Source organism: Sapajus apella, unplaced genomic scaffold (genome assembly GCF_009761245.1).
Source record: "Sapajus apella isolate SASKATOON/1434 unplaced genomic scaffold, GSC_monkey_1.0 scaffold17, whole genome shotgun sequence".
Taxonomy (NCBI): domain Eukaryota; kingdom Metazoa; phylum Chordata; class Mammalia; order Primates; family Cebidae; genus Sapajus; species Sapajus apella.
In genome coordinates this window covers 9,059,975-9,077,603 of record NW_022436957.1, presented here as the reverse complement: position 1 = coordinate 9,077,603, position 17,629 = coordinate 9,059,975, and the positions used below count along the sequence as shown (strand labels likewise).

Genomic DNA, 17,629 nt, shown 5'->3' with positions numbered 1-17,629 from the left:
AGGAAAGAAGTGCCATTTTGAAATAAGCCCAGAGTATTCTGTTCTCTGTCAAGAGAGTTACATCAAGGGAAATTACCAGAGCCTTATGTGACCAAGAAGAAGGGCAACTAGACAAGGCTAGTTAGCTCTAGCCTTCCTGTCTCACATAATGTTAAGAAAAAAAAAAAGGTAAGAAATGCTGAAGGTCACAGGACTCAGGCCTACAAAAAATAACTGAGGTTTAATTATAAGATTATAGAATGCTTCCTCTCCTTAAAGTCTCACCACCATATCAGCAAGGCTCCCGTATAAAAATAGTGGGTTACAACTGAGAGAGTTAAAAGACATAATCTATTTAAGAAAGAGCTCTTAGGGGAATCTAAAGGCAACATGGAAGCAGGGAATAAAAGGAAACTACAGAAAACTGGAGCCTCTGGTACATACAGCTACAATTAACATTAAACACAGCCTAGCTCCTAGTCAGATCAACATAAAGCCTTACAGTGAAAGCCTAATTTGCTCAGTTTCTATTACCAGGTATAGCATGATCACTTCCAACAAAAATATTATGATATACTAAGGCAAGAAAAAAAAAATACAGTCTGAAGAGATAAAGAAAGCATCAGTACCTGACTCAGATATATTCAGATTTTGGAATTAACAGATAAGAAACTTAAAATAACTATCATTGATATATTAAGGCTCTGTGATATAATAAAGAATTTGGCCAGGCATGGTGGCTCATACCTGTAATCCCAGCATTTGGGAGGCTGAGGTAGGAGAATCACTTGAGCCCAGGAGTTTGAGATCAGCCTAGGTAACATAGTGAGACCACATCTCTACAAAAAAATTAAACTATTAGCCAGGCATGGTGGTATGCACCTGTAGTCCCAGCTACTTGGGAGGCTGAGGTGGGAGGACTGTTTGAGCCCAAGAGGTGGAGGCTGCAGTAAGCCAAGATTGCCTTACTGTGTTATAGCCTGGGCAACAGGGCAAGACCCTGTCTTAAAAAAAAAAAAAAAAAAAGTTTATCTGACTTCTGATCTTAGTTCCTGACAAAGAACTTCAAAAATCCTGGGAATTTCCTGAGTGGCAGAAATTGTTATGCTAATGTGGTGACTCATAACAGATTCCTAGTTAGCTTCAGGATAGGAGATGGTCACCAGAAAGACCAAACACATGATTCGAAGGCTGGAACTTGGGCCAGTTTTACCTCCAGGGAAAAGAAGACTAGAGATTGAGCTCAATTCTGTGGCCAACTGCATATTCAATCATGCCTGTGTAATCATATTCCATATAAAAAATGTGGACACTGAAACTCAGGGGAGTTTTCTGGTTGGTGAACACACTGATGTACAGGAAAGACGATGCACTCAGATTCCTTGGGAAGAGAGTAGAAAACTTTGCATCCAAAGCCCTTCCAGATCTTGTCGTAAGTGTATACTTTATAATAAAACTATAAGTACAGCATTTTCAGCGAGTTCTGAACCACAGTGAATTATCAAAACTGAGGTAGTTATGGGAACTCCCAAATGTATAATCAGTCAGAAGTGCAGGGAGCCTGAGGACTCGCCTTGTGGCTGGCATCTGGAATAAGAGGCAGTCTTGTGGAGGACTGATCTATTAACTTGTGGGATCTGATACTAACTCTAGGTCATTAGTGCCAGAATTGAATTGTAGTACTCCAAGTAGTTGGAACAGAGCACCTGATATGGTTTGGCTGTGCCCATACCCAAATCTCAACTTGAATTGTAGCTCCCATAATTCCCACGTGTCGTAGGAGGGACCCAGTGGGAGGTAACTGAATCATGGGGGTGGGTCTTTCCCATACTGTTCTTGTGATAATAAATAAGTCTCACGAGAGCTGATGGTTTTATAAAGAGGAGTTTCTCTGCACAGGCTCCCTCTCTTGCCCACTGCCATGTACCGCCATGTAGGAAGTCCCTTTAGTCTTCTTTGGCTTCTGCCATTTTTATGAGGCCTCCCCAGCCATGTGGAACTGTGAATCCATTAAACTCTTTCCTTTATAAATTACCCAGTCTCAGGTATGTCTTTAATAGCAGTGTAAGAACAGACTAATATGAAACCCTAGTGGAAAAAAAAGACAACATGAAGGCACAGGTGGGTAAGGTCAGCTTAGAGATGAAAACCCTAAAAAAAGAATCAAAAGGAAACGCTAGAAATCAAACATTGTGACAGAAATGAAGAATGTATTTAAATGTTCATCAGCGGTTGAAAATGTCTGGGGAAAGAATTGATGAGCTTGACGATAGGTCAATAGAAATTTTCCAAGCTGGAAAGCAAAGAGAAAAAAAAGCATGGGAAAAATAACGAAATATCCAAGAACTTAGCAAAACTTGTTCAATGCAGCAAAAGTAGCAGTTAGAAGGAAATTTATAGCAGTTAATGCACATTATTAGAAAAGAAAAAAAGATCTAAACAGCAATCTAAGTTTCTACCTTAGGAAACTAGACAAGAGCAATATAAACCTAAAGTAAGCAGAAGACAAGAAGTAGCAGAAATTACAGTACCAATCAATGAAACTAAAAACAGGAAAACAATAAAGACTATCAACAAAACCAAAAGCTGCTTCTTAGAAAAGATCAATATAATTGATAAACATCTAGCTTGGCTAATCGAGACAAAAATAAGACACAAATTACTAATATCAGAAATGAAAGAGGGGCCATGACTACTGAGCTCATAGAAATTAAAAGGATAAAGGAATACTATAAATAATTATAAGCCCACAAATTTCGTAGCTTAGATGAAATGCACAAATTCCTTGAAAGATACAAGCTACCAAAATACACACAAAAAGAAACAGTTTAACTGCCTGAAACTGGAAACAAGACACCTTTCAATAGGTGAATCAACAAAATTTAGTACATCCATACAATGGAATATTACTCAGTGATGGAAAAAAAAATATGAAGATATAAAAAGACACAAAGGAACCAACGAAAACGAAGACACAACATACCAGAATGTCTGGGACACATTTAAAGCAGTCTCTAGAGGAAAATATATAGCAATAAATGCCCACATGAGAAGAAAGGAGAGATCTAAAATTGACACCCTATCATCAAAATTGAAAGAACTAGAAGAGCAAGATCAAAAAAACTCAAAACCTAGCAGAAGACAAGAAATAACTAAGATCAGAGCAGAACTGAAGGAGATAGAGACACAAAAAACCCTTCAAAAAATCAATAAATTCAGAAGCTGGTTTTTCGAAAAGATCAACAAAATAGACCACTAGCCAGATTAATAAAAAAGAAAAGAGAGAATAATCAAATAGATGCAATAAAAAATGATAAAGGGGATGTCACCACAGATTCCACAGAAATTCAAACCATCATCAGAGATTATTATAAACAACTCTATGCACATAAACTAGTAAACCTGGAAGAAATGGATAAATTCCTGGACACTTGCATCCTCCCAAGCCTAAACTAGGAAGAAGTCGAAACCCTGAATAGACCCATAACAAGGTCTGAAGTTGAGGCAGCAATTAAGAGCCTACCACCAAAAAACCCCCAGGTCCAGATGGGTTCACAGCCAAATTCTACCAGACATACAAAGAGAAGCTGGTACCATTCCTTCTGAAACTATTCCAAACAATCCAAAAAGAGGGAATTCCTCCCAAATCATTTTATGAGACCAACATCATCCTGATACCAAAACCCGGCAGAGACTCAGCAAGAAAAGAAAACCTCAGGCCAATATCCATGATGAACATAGTTGCAAAAATCTTCAATAAAATACTGGCAACCCGATTGCAACAGCACATCAAAAAGCTTATTCACCATGATCAAGTAGGCTTCATCCCGGGGATGCAAGGCTGGTTCAACATACACAAGTCTATAAACGTAATTCACCACATAAACAGAACCGAAGACAAAAACCACATGATTATCTCAATTGATGCAGAGAAGGCCTTTGACAAAATTCAACAGCCGTTTATGCTAAAAACCCTCAATAAACTACGTATTGATGGAACATATCTCAAAATAATAAAAGCTATTTATGACAAACCAACAGCCAATATCATACTGAATGGGCAAAAACTGGAAGCATTCCCTTTGAAATCTGGCACTAGACAGTGATGCCCTCTCTCACCACTCCTATTCAATATAGTACTGGAAGTTCTAGCCAGAGCAATCAGGCAAGAAAAAGAAATAAAGGGTATTCAAATAAGAAAGGAGGAAGTCAAATTGTCTCTATTTGCAGACGACATGATTGTATATCTAGAAGACCCCATCATCTCAGCCCAAAATCTCCTGAAACTTATAAGCAACTTCGGCAAAGTCTCAGGTTACAAAATCAATGTGCAAAAATCACAAGCATTCCTATACACCAATAATTGACTTAAAGAGAGCCAAATCAAGAACGTACTGCCATTCACAATTGCTACAAAGAGAATAAAATACCTAGGAATACAACTAACAAGGAACGTAAAAGGCCTCTTCAAGGAGAACTACAAACCACTGCTCAAGGAAACAAGAGAGGACAGAAACAGATGGAGAAACATTCCATGTTCACGGTTAGGAAGAATCAATATCATGAAAATGGCCATACTGCCCAAAGTAATTTACAGATTCAATGCTATCCCCATCAAGCTACCAATGACCTTCTTCACAGAACTGGAAAAAACCACCTTAAACTTCATATGGAACCAAAAGAGAGCCTGCATAGCCAAGTCAATTCTAAGCAAAAAGAACAAAGCTGAAGGCGTCACGCTACTGGACTTCAAACTATACTACAAGGCTACAGTAATCAAAACAGCATGGTACTAGTACCAAAACAGAGATACAGACCAATGGAACAGAACAGAGGCATTGGAGGCAACACAATATATCTACAACCATCTGATCTCTGACAAAAACAAGCAATGGGGAAAGGATTCCCTGTTTAATAAATGGTGTTGAGAAAGCTGGCTAGCCATGTGCAGAAAGCAGAAACTGGACCCCTTCCTGACACCTTACACTAAAATTAACTCCAGATAAAGACTTAAACATAAGACCTAACACCATAAAAACCCTAGAAGAAAATCTAGGCAAAACCATTCAGGACATAGGCGTAGGCAAGGACTTCATGACCAAAGCACTAAAAGCATTGGCAACAAAAGCCAAAATAGACAAATGGGATCTAATCAAATCCACAGCTTCTGCACGGCAAAAGAAACAGTCGCTAGAGTGATTCGGCAACCAACAGAATGAGAAAAAATTTTTGCAGTCTACCCATCTGACAAAGGGCTGATATATCCAGAATTTACAAAGAACTAAAACAGATTTACAAGAAAAAAACAAGCCCATTCAAAAGTGGACAAAGGATATGAACAGACACTTTACAAAAGAAGACATACATGAGGACAACAAACATATGAAAAAATGCTCACCACCACTGGTCATTAGAGAAATGCAAATCAAAACTACATGGAGATACCATCTCACGCCAGTTAGAATGGCGATCATTAAAAAATCTGGAGACAACAGATGCTGGAGAGGATGTGGAGAAATAGGAACACTTTTACACTGTTGGTGGGAGTGTAAAATTAGTTCAACCATTGTGGAAGACAGTGTGGCGATTTCTCAAGGACCTAGAAATAGAAATTCCATTTGACCCAGCAACCCCATTACTGGGTATATGTCCAAAGGATTATAAATCATTCTACTATAAGGACACATGCACACGAATGTTCATTGCAGCACTGTTTACAATAGCAAAGACCTGAAACCAACCCAAATGCCCATCGATGATAGGCTGGACAGGGAAAATGTGGCACATATACACCATGGAATATTATTATGCAGCCATCAAAAACGATGAGTTTGTGTCCTTTGTAGGGACATGGATGAACCTGGAAACCATCATTCTCAGCAAACTGACAGAAGAACAGAAAATCAAACACTGCATGTTCTCACTCATAGGCGGGTGATGAACAATGAGAACACATGGACACAGGGAGGGGAGCATCACACATTGGGGTCTGTTGGGGGTAAATAGGGGAGTGACAGTGGGGGGTGGGGAGTTGGGGAGAGATAGCATGGGGAGAAATGCCAGATATAGGTGATGGGGAGGAAGGCAGCAAATCACATTGCCCTGTGTGTACCTATGCAACAATCTTGCATGTTCTTCACATGTACCCCAAAACCTAAAATTAAAAAAATAAAAAGACACAAAGGAAACTTAAAAGCATATTCCTAAGTGAAAAAAAGCCAGTATGAAAAGGCTACCTACTGTATGATTCCAACTATATGACATTCTGGAAAAGGCAAAAAAAATTATGGAGACAATCAAAAGTTCAATGGTTGCCAGGGGACTGGGATGGAGGTGGGTGGAAGGAAACTATAAATAGGTAAAACACAGGAAAATTTTAGTGTGGTGAAACTATTCCATATGATACTACTACAATGGTGAATACATGGCATTATGCATTTATCAAAACCCATAGAACTGTACAACACAAAGAGCGAACCTTAGGGTAAACTTGATATTTTATTTAATAATAATGTACAACATTGGTTTATTAATTGTAACAGATGTACCACACTAATGCAAGATGTTAATAATAGGGTTTTTTCCTGCTTGGTGCATAAAGAGTCTTTTATCAGCCCTCCTTATGTCTCTGAGATCGCAGGAAGCCTAAGTGTTCCCTTTCCTCTCTGGTTTTTTTCTCCTCCCATCTCATGGCACGTAGCTGTGCTTATTTTTTGCATTCAGTATTGGCCACCACTATCCCTTCCTGTGCTCACTTCAGACACTGCTCATCAATTATGGCCCTCTGTTTCACTAAGCCTGAATATAGTCTTAGACCTTTAACACCATAATTTTTAATTAGTTGGGGTTTGGAACAATAAATGATTACTATTTTCCATATCTAAACTAGGAGTTTACAATTCATTCCACAGTAGAGATGTAACTGCCTCAAATTTCTTTTTGAATCTTTGTATATATATTTTAGGGCGAATTGCCAATGTTTGTTTTTATGGAAAAAGGTTTTTCTTCTTAATTCAATTTTGCCCTCAGTACATAAAAATATAATTTTTATGAGTAATATTGACATTTTCCTTCTTATACCTGTGCTCACACTGGAAGCTCTCAAAATGCTTGAAAATATAAACTTTTCTTCTAGTATAGAGCAGAGGTCAAGAAACTTTTCTTGTAAAAGGCCATATAGTAAATACTTTTGGCTTTTCAGGCCTCTGTCACCACTACTCGATTCTGCCATAACATAAAAACCACATAGATAACCTGTAAACAAATGAGCAGGACTGAGCTTCAATTGCTCTCAGCTGTAACCTACTTTATGATGTGCTGTTTGTTAGCTTTCTTCCCTTCCTTGTCTCCTTTCCCCTACCAGAGTTCTGTGGGATCACTTCTGAAATAAACTGCCTGAACTAGAATCCAATCTCTCAGGGTTGGTATCTAGGGTAACCTAAGCTCAGGTAGCTTCCAAAGCAAAAACATTCATAGAAGCCTTTTTAATACATTTATTAATACATGGCAAATATAGTTGAGACTAAGACTGATAGTGAGAGAAGTTGTGAATATAAAAAGAGAAGATAGATGTAAGAGTACTGGGAAAAGATAAAGCATTCCACAAACACAGGGTGAGAGCATTAATATTATGGCTGTCATTAGAGTCTGAGCCAGGAAATTGCTCTATAAAACACTGCCAACTCACAGCTACCTATAATCATGGAGGCAACCAGCAGTATGAATATAAAGCAGTAGATGACTGGAAAATTAATGACAACAGCTTCAAAGAACATTATTTGAAATTTAAGCTGCATTTTTCATGTCTTATTATGGATTTATTTCAAATTTACAGTAAAGTTTGTAGAATAACATAATATTCATATATGCATTTGCTGGAATGAAAAAATAACATTGGGTAGTATTTGTTTTAGATCTCTTAAAAAAGCAAAACATTATAGACACAGTTGAATTTTCTTTTGTAATCTTAATCTGTCTAATTTCTTCCCTCTTTTCTCAGAGGCAACCATACTCATTCAATTGATATGTATTCTCCATGTTGATGGTTTTATGATTTAATTTAATATATGTTTCTATAAACAATACATGTTTTTGTAATTTTAAGATTTATATAAATAGTATCATGCTGCACAAAGCATTCTGTAATTTAGCTGTGTTCATTCAACATTACCATTGAGACCCATCCATGCTGACATGTATTGGTTAAATATATTCATTTATCCTTAGGGAGATCCTCCCTTTACTCTAGAAGGAGCTATCTTAGGGGACCTTTAATAAAATAGATCAGTGGTTCTGAACTGGTGATTTTTAACCCCAGTGACATATGGGGTTAGACATGCTACTAAATATCCTGCAATGCACAGGACAGCCCCTACAACAAAGAATTATCTGATCCAAAATGTTAACTGTGCTGAGGCTGAGAAACTCTGATACAGATGAAAACTCTACATTCTTGAAGAATTACTGGATATGAGGAAGTAACTCCATGCAGACTCTTCAAGCTGAAATAGCACGTTTTGCTTGACAGATCACCAGAACTGTGCCTCTATTGCATTAGAGAGTATTTTCTTCATGTTGATTTTAGACTGTTCTATGCTTATGTTGGGGAACTGCATGTACACGCATGTGTATTTTGTGTGTATACAAATATGGGTGGGGGGCGGGCGCAGTGGCTCATGCCTGTAATCCCAGCACTTTGGGAAGCCAACATGGACGGGTCACCTGAGGTCAGGAGTTCAAGACCAGCCTAGCCATATGGTGAAACCCTGTCTCTACTAAAAATACGAAAATTAGTTGGGCACGGTGGCACGTGCCTGTAATTTCAGGAGGCTGAGGCAGAAGAATTGCTTGGATCCAAGAGGCGGAGGTTGCAGGGAGCCAAGATTGCACCCCTGCACTCCAGCCTGCGTGACAAAGCGAGACCCTGTCTCAAAAAAACACACAAAAACACACAAAACAAAAAAAAACAAAAATCCAAATATTATGGTGGGGGCGGGAGCATGTTTGATCATCTCTTTTCCTTATGCTGATGGTATAATGTAATGAAGAACTAAACTAAACTTGATGTAGCAAAAACTAACCATACTTTAAGGTCTCATACACGGTGTTAAACCTAAGTTTTTGACGGTAAAATCATGACTCTCCTATACAACACATATGAATATGTGTTAAAGATTTTATTTGACTCATTAATAAGAAAAATGGTAAGGTATCAGCCAGTTCAAAGGAGAATCCAAAGAACAGGCACAGTTATAGATGAGAAATACGGAAATGAATATGCAAATTGGGGCAAAAAGAGCCTTTTTTCACAGTAGTAGAAGAAAGCTGATTGAAATTCTATCCCTCTACCGTACAGGAAACAATTTGATGTCTATAAATAAGTGTTTTGCATTGATATCAGTCATCGATAATTTACAGCACTGTAAAATAGCTCCCATAGACTCAGTAACCCAGAGGGGTATCCTCCATGCTAGACAATGCAGTTTCCCACTAAAGCACAGTTTTTTCTTACAATTAGGTAATTTTAAGACTGCACAAGCCAGACTGGGAAAATATACTGCCTATGATTGTCATTATCTTGTTCAAGCTATGAAGCTCAAGCTATGAAGATCAATCTTTTGAGTGGGTAGACTACAAGATTCCTACCACCTCACATATGGGAAAAGAAAATTTCCAGGGCAGGAAAATAAAGCCTAGCTTAGGCTTGAGAGAATCTGAAGGACTTCTTTCTTTAAGTTGAGGGGCATGGAACCTGAACTCCACGTTAAGGAGATACCTGGAGTTACCCGTTTCCTTTTGAGCTGCCTCCCTGCCACGTGATGGACTGCTGGGAATTAGGCAGGGCTTCATATTTTGGGTTTGGACTTGTTAGCTCTAAAGATCTACTTCTCTTGGCTGTTGGAAGTTATTCTCTGTTTTCAGATTCTTTTTCCTGGAACCTTCAATATATGTTTTTAAAAGAGTATGATTTCATTGCAGTTTAGATATGGGAAATCTGGAGAGGGACTAACCTTGCCACAGTAGGGATGCATCAATAGTTGTCACCAGGGGAGGAGAATGGTGTCCATCAGCATTCCTGTACAGAGGAAAAACAAAGAAGCAGGTGTAGAAGATGGTGACCAGTCCTGAATATTTGTAAGGCATTACCCTGGGACCTTAGAAATTGTTTGGGAAACAACTTAAATAGGGCCAGTTTCCAGTAGTTATGCTGATTTGAACTTGTGCCATATGAGTTTGGGTTTGAAATGGAAGTATGAGTTAATTTTGTTGTCACAGACTGATAAAGCCTGTGACTTGAGTTACCAGTTGTAGGAACATTTTATAAAATTCTGAATGCCTGGAAATAACAGTAATAAAGATGATGGGATAAAAATATGCCATCTTTTAGATGAAAAATTGGGATGTTAATTTGGTTTGGAAAAGGTGAGCAATAGTTAATAAGCAATGAGACTAAATCTACAGTGAGAAAAATTTAAGATAACGGTGATTCAGTTTTCCAGAGGGCTTAGTCACCGACAATCTGAATTACTAGGCTTAAGGCACATTACTCAGAATTCATTGCATAAGCCTGCTACAGAAGTGTAGCATATATACTTCTACTTTTGTGCAACATATTTAGATATAGGCAATTTTTTTCATATTTAGTTCTATCATCTTAAATCTGAGATCATCCACTTTCTCGAGTACTCTATTAGTAAGAATTAGTAATATACTAAACCTAAATCTTACACTGTCCAGCCTAAATGTCAAGGACTGGCAGATGTGTCATCAGCCCTCAAGTGGAATTTTCACCAAACAGGCAGTGTGCCTGGTAGAAAGGTCTGGAACCTTGGTTTCAAATTTCAGCCCTTGCACTTACTAGCTGTAAAATCTTGAACAATTTGAATCTCACTGGGTTTTTACTTAATCGTATATATAAAATGTGGGAGTCAACCAGATGATCCTTAAGGGCTTATCTAGCTCAAAAACCCTATAATTCTATAAATAAATCACCAGAATCCTTCCAATTTTGCATATGGCAGAGAAACAGACATAACAACTTGGAAAGGGAAGAGCCAGTACCTTTCACTTTTCCCCTCTTAAATTACTGACTAATCATGAAGGTTTTTCCTTTTGAATGGTTTATGAGAAGTCTTCAAATGTTGCCTTTTGTTATTTTTATACCCAAACTCTTCCACGTATGAAGAGTAGAATAGTTAAGTAAATTAAAATGAGAAAACATCTGCATTAATTAAAACTATTAAAAATCAAAGAGAAGTCAAATCTCATGCTAGCAAAACTGTAGAAAACAGCAACAAAATCCCTTTAGAAGATAGTCTCATATACTTATCAAGTATCATAAATTTGTTTTGACTCAGCAAACCCTCTGTTCCTAATTTATATTATAGAACTACTGTATTTCTCCAATTCTAAGACAGTTTCCATTTTAAGATGCAATATTAATAATATATTTTAAAGAAAAAATACTGCCATCTTTATACTAAAATGGATCCTGATATATAATATATAAAAGAAGAAAAATATGTCTCTTGGAATTGAAGAAATACGAAAATTTAAAAGGAGAAAAATCCACATGTATGAAGACCTTTACAACAGTTATTTAAAAAAAAAAAAACAACAACAACATTGCAGCCTGGCCAACATGGTGAAACCCCATCTCTACTAAAAATACAAAAAAAATTAGCGGGACATGATTGTGCACAGCTGTAATAACAGCAACTTGGGAGGCTGAGGCAGGAGAATCACTTGAACCAGGGAGGCGGAGGTTGCAGTGAGCCAAGATCACACCACTGCACTCCAGCCTCAGCAACAGAGCAAGACACTATCTCAAAAATAAATAGATAAAAATAAACAGCACTGACATCCAATAATAAGGAAATTATTATATATATATATATATTATGTATAAGTACAATGGGATATAACATAGCTATTAAAACTTTTTTTTTTTTTTAAAGACGGGGTTTCACCATGTTGGTCAGGCTGCTCTTGAACTCCCGACCTCAAGTGATCCGCCCGCCTTGGCCTCCAAAGTGCTTGGATTACAGGCATGAGCCACCACGCCCGGCCTAGCTATTAAAACTTTTATGATAAAAATATAAAATCAAGAGAAAGTGTTTCTAAAATAATGTTCCATAATATACAACATATATAAATGCATAAAATATATATTGCCTCAACTTAGAAACAATATGTTCATAAGAATAAAAGTTTAAAGGAACTCCAAATGAAAATCATTATGTCTCTGAGATATTAGAATCACATATGTATTTTTAAATGTTCCTCATATATATATATATATTGCACTTACCAAGCAGCTGAGGCATTTACTGGCATTAGGAAAGCATTCCTTTAAAAAAGGGAGAGCCTGAACACACCAGTCTCACACAGTTTATAAAAACTTGAGCCCACCAAACTCTCCATCATCTCTACACAGCTTAACCATGGCCAGGAACAAGAATTTGAGTTAAACGAATTGAACCAGTCCAGCTACAAGACGATAAAGCTAAACAGGGTGTGGGGATTTGCAGTTTTTGCTTTTACATTACAAAGTTTCCAACGCAAGATGCCAACAGTACCCCAGAGCAGCACCGTTACTTCCCACTGTTCCCCCAGGCACAAAAATCAGTAGTCCAAGTTCTAAGAACATTTCCTGGAAAACAAGGACTCACCTCCCGTGGCTCTGTGCATGGCCTGCCATTGATGAATCAAGTTCTTAAGAACCTACGACTGTCCGACACCCTTGGGGAGAGCACCCTCAGAGAATCTCCAGCATCAGGCCTCAGTTTTCCCATCTGTAAAAAAAGACAACCGTGGAGAATGGTAGAGCCGCTAGACTTCCAGATCGAAGTCATCGCGCTCCTCGTACTCTAGCACTTGCCGCTTGATCTTGGAGGAGTCGACCCAAGTGACAAAGTCCTCCATGCTGCGCATGACAAGGAAGGCGGGGTCGGTAACCACGTCAGAGCCCACGCGTAAGTGGCCTTGGTCCACAAAAGCCACGGGAGCCTGAAAGTGCTGCGCCATGCGCAGCTTGAGCAGCACGGTGAGAAGGCGGCTGCGGCAGAAGGACGAGGCCGTGATCAAGTCACAGAGCTCCAGCGAGCCTTGCGTGGGCACCAGGCCGGAAGCATACAGCTTGTCCAGCAGCGTGGCGGAAGCGCGTATGCAGAACGGGTCGCGTTCTGGCAGGTCGCGCAGGCGCCGCGCCAGCTCACGCACAGCACTGCTCAGCTGGTTGTAGCGCGTGTAGTCCTCCAGCGGCTGCAGCCGGTAACACCGCAACACGCGCAGCTCGTGCTGGTTGTGATCGGTGACCTTCCAGTTCAGGAAGTCCACCTGCTTCAGCAGCTTCTGCTCGTGGAACTTAAGCTTCCGCACCATGATGGCGGAAGCCTCAGAGGCAGGACCGGAAGCTGAGAGCGCGTTCTGACGACTTCCTCATATATTTTAAAAGCACTTTAACCACAAATTGAAGTTCCCATAAGCGTCCCTATCTTTTTAAATTGTATATATTTAAGGTATACAACATGACGTTTTGATCTACATATACACAATGAAGTAATTACTATAGGCAAGCAAATTAAAACATCCATCATCTCACATGGTTATCCTTATTTCCGTCTTTTTTCTGTGGTAAAAATACAGAAAATCTCTCAGCAAATTTCTGGTATACAATACACTATTATTAACCATAGTCTTTATTTTGTACATTGGATCTCTAGATTTATTCGTCCTACATCACTGCGTCTTTGTAACGTTTGACCAGATCTTCCAATTTCCCCTGTCCCACCAAACATTTTTATTTTGACTGCTTATCTCTTCCCTGTGTTTTACTTTGGGTCCAGTTTTCTCCCCTCCCTGACACAGCAGGTAATTTAACATTTAGTTGGACAGCCAAGAAGCAGCCATGGTGGGTGTGATTATCAGTAATAACAGATAATGTGTTTACACAATCATTTCCGTTCAGTTTCATGAGTAAAGAGTATAACGAGGTAGCCATTGAGAGCCAGAGCCAATAAAACAGTCACTTTTGTTTCTACCGAAGAGTCCTGCCTAGACCTGCAGGAACTAAACACTTTCCAAGGGAAGGGACTGGAGAGAATGCAGCTTTGTCATCACCCACAACAAACGGCATCTTTGGGATGCTGGTACTTCTCTTTCCTCACATGATGCTACCACTCTTTCTAGTTTAAAATGATGGCAGCCCTGAAGAATTTATGTCCTGTTACATTATAGCATAGAATGAATATATAGGGGTACTTAAATAACTGAGCTTGCATATAAGTGTGATCTGCCTCAGAAAATTCAAACTATGAAACCCTAATATGAAAGTAGGTGAAATATTTGAATTTCAGAAGTTACTCCCCCCAGGGTTCCAAGAGTCACCTCCTATTTTCTCTACTTTCTCATCTCTTAATAAACTCACTCGAACTGGCTTCTGTCCCAACCATGGCATGGAAAATGGCTCATATCAGAATATTAATAGCATCCTGACCCTGTATTTTAAAAATTAGTTTTAAACTTGTATTTTGAAATCATTTCAAATGTGTAGAAGATATGCAAGAACAGTACAAAGAACTCCCATATGCCCTTTATACAGCTTCACCAGTTATTAATGTTTTGCCACATTTGCTCTCTTTCTCATATATATGTATATATACACACACACACACACACATGAAAATATGTACATCTGTATGTATATATGTGTGTATATATATGTATACAGTATATGGGTATGTCCCTTTCCCCAGTGGTACTTTCTAAGAACGTATTTTCTAAGAATGATGCCATTCTCTAATGTAACCACAGTGCAATTCTCAAATTTAGAAAATGTAATGGTGATATAAATATTTTATCTAGTATGTACTCCTAATTCAAATTTTAACGAGTCTTAATAATTTTTAATGGAACTAAATTATTCTTATCAAAAAGCAATTTTCTAAAACAAAATAGGTTAATATTCAAATTATTTTTAACATTTGCAGGGCTTTTAAACCATATTTACAGTAATTATTCACTCACCACCAGGACTTGTACCATGTACTTCTACTTCAAAAGTCTTTATTTTGCTGAGTGCAGTGGCCCACACCTGTAATACCAACGCTTTGAGAGTCTGAGAAGGGCGGATCACTTGAGGTCAGGAGTTCAAGACCAGCCTGGCCAACATGGTGAAACCCTGTCTCTATTAAAAATATTTAAAAAATAGCCAGGTGTGGTGGTGCACGCTTGTAATCCCAGCTACATAGGAGGCTGAGGCGGGAGGATCACTTGAACCCGGGAAGCAGAGGTTGCAGTGAGCCAAGATGGCACCACTGCACTCCAGCCTCGGCAACAGAATGAGATTCCATCTCAAAAAAAAAAAAAAGGCTTTATTTTGGTTAATCTTTTGGTCATGTATAGCACATCTGTGAGTAAATTTTTTCAAGGCCCACATATAAGCAAGAATTATTTCTTTGGCTTTCACATGTGACTTGATATAGAATTACTGAGTCACACACAGCCTTCTCTTTCAAAATACATATATGTTGCTTCGTGTATCCTGTATCATGTGACACCCAGGCAAAGTCTGACTATGTGCTTTGTGAATAATCTTTCCTTTTTTCTGGAAATCTATGGCATTCTTTTCCTTTCAAATTTAAAACGTCATTGTTACCATTCAGGTATTGGGCAATTTTTGTCAATTTTGCTTTGACCACGACAGGGCCTTTTCATCTGAAGATGAAACATTTTTCTTGAGCTCAAGAAAACTTTATTCTCTTTTTCAAATATTTCTTATTTTCCCTTTATTCCAGAGTTTTCTTTTCAACATGTCAGTAAGTCATATATTGGATCTCTAGTGTCTGTCTCATATGTTTTCTCTTAGGCTCTCAGACTACATAGGTCTGAGGAAAAATGTAGCATACTTCAAGTTTGAAATTTCCTAGTATAGTTCATCTCCTCCTAAAAGCTGGAGCAGTTAATACTGTGACTGGCAGCTGTCTTGCCCTCCTTTCTAATATACGATGCAAACTAAATGCATGCAAGTGACAGAAAGGATTTTGTTTCGTTTTTAAGACAGATTCTCGCTCTGTCGCCCAGGCTGAAATAGTGCATAAGTGCCATCTTGGCTCACCGCAGCCTCCACCTCCCAGGCTCAAGTGACCGTCCCACTTCAGCCTCCCGAGTAACTGGGACTACAAGCATACCCAACCATACCTGTCTAATTTTTGTATTTTTGTAGAGATGGGGTTTCGCCATGTTGCCCAGGCTGGTCTTGAACTCCTGGACTCAAGCCATCCGCCCGCCTCAGCCTCCCCAAGTGCTGCGATTACCATCGTAAGGAACCGCGCCCAGCCAAGTTTTTGAGGCTTTTTTTTTTTTTTTTTTGAGACGGAGTCTAGCTCTGTCGCCAGGTTGGAGTGCAGTGGCGCAAACTCGGCTCACTGCAATTTCCGCCTCCCGGGTTCAAGCGATTCTTCCGCCTCAGCCTCCTGAGTTGCTGGGACCACAGGCACGTGCCACCATGCCCGGCTATTTTTTGTATTTTTAGTAGAGACTGGGTTTCACCATGTTGGCCAGGATGGTCTCGAGATCCGCCCACCTCGGCCTCCCAAAGTGCTGGGATTACAGGCGTGAGCCACCGCGCCCGGCTGAGGCTTCTTATTTTATAGAATTGGGTGAGGGTTGAGGGTACCAACCACACTTTTTCAGATAAGGAACTTTCAAATACCTCTGATACAGATGACCAGCAGCAGTCCACTCGGTCAGCCATATCTGAGTAGGCTGGCGGTTTTGTGCGGGCGCACAGGAAAACCGACACGTTAATCTCCGCGAGCCAGACGCTCCAGTCTTGCAGTGCCCGGATGTCTCGCGAGAACTCTAAGTTCACGAAGGTGCAGAAAGTGACGTGGGGCTGTGGCATGAGGACGTGGCCAGACGCTGCAGCATACGGAGCTGACGAGGTAATAGTGGGCTGTAAGAGGAGCGCCTCAGTTAACCACCACCCCCAACAGTCCAGGACCTACTGCATTTTACTGCCATGTCCTATTAGACATTTTGAATAATACAGAGCAGTTGTTTTGCACCAGGTCCTTCTGTTTGGGGTTGTCTGATGTTTTCTCTTGAGTAGAATCAGGTTATGAATTTTTGGCAGGAGAACTTTACAAGTGAAGTTGTCCTTACCAGTCAGTGTATTGTATCAGGAGGCACACAACATCACTTTGGTATTGATTAATCATTTGGTTAAGGTGGTGTTCTCCAGGTTTATCCACTGTAAAGGTACCTTTTCCCCATTTGCAACTAATAGGACCATTAATAAGGAGACATTTTGAGACTGAAAACCATAGCTTCTTTGGTTCCTTTTCTCCCTGTCTACTTCACAGTCACTTTTATTACAACATGTTAAGGGCCAAGTGTTTTAGCTTCATCCCACCTTGCCCTTCTTTCTAAATATCCTCTCTCGGCAGGCGCGGTGGCTCATGCCTGTAATACCAGCACTTTGGGAGGCCGAGGTGGGTGGATCACGAGGTCAAGAAATCCAGACCACCTGGCCAACATAGTGAAACCCCGTCTCCACTAAAATACAAAAATTAGCTTGGCGTGGTGGTGCGCCCCTGTAGTCCCAGCTACTCGGGGGGCTGAGGCAGGAGAATTGCTTGAAGCCGGG

At 39.5% G+C, this 17,629-nt stretch overlaps 1 protein-coding gene across 1 annotated transcript; it reads right to left on the bottom strand.

Moving 5' to 3' along the window:
- Window positions 1-12,609: 12,609 nt before the first annotated feature.
- LOC116556535 (U3 small nucleolar ribonucleoprotein protein IMP3-like) lies at window positions 12,610-13,407 on the bottom strand. The gene has a single exon (XM_032285818.1). It carries the CDS (start codon window positions 13,360-13,362, stop codon window positions 12,811-12,813), a length of 552 nt encoding a protein of 183 aa, XP_032141709.1. The 5' UTR covers window positions 13,363-13,407; the 3' UTR covers window positions 12,610-12,810.
- Between the last annotated feature and the right edge of the window lie 4,222 nt (window positions 13,408-17,629).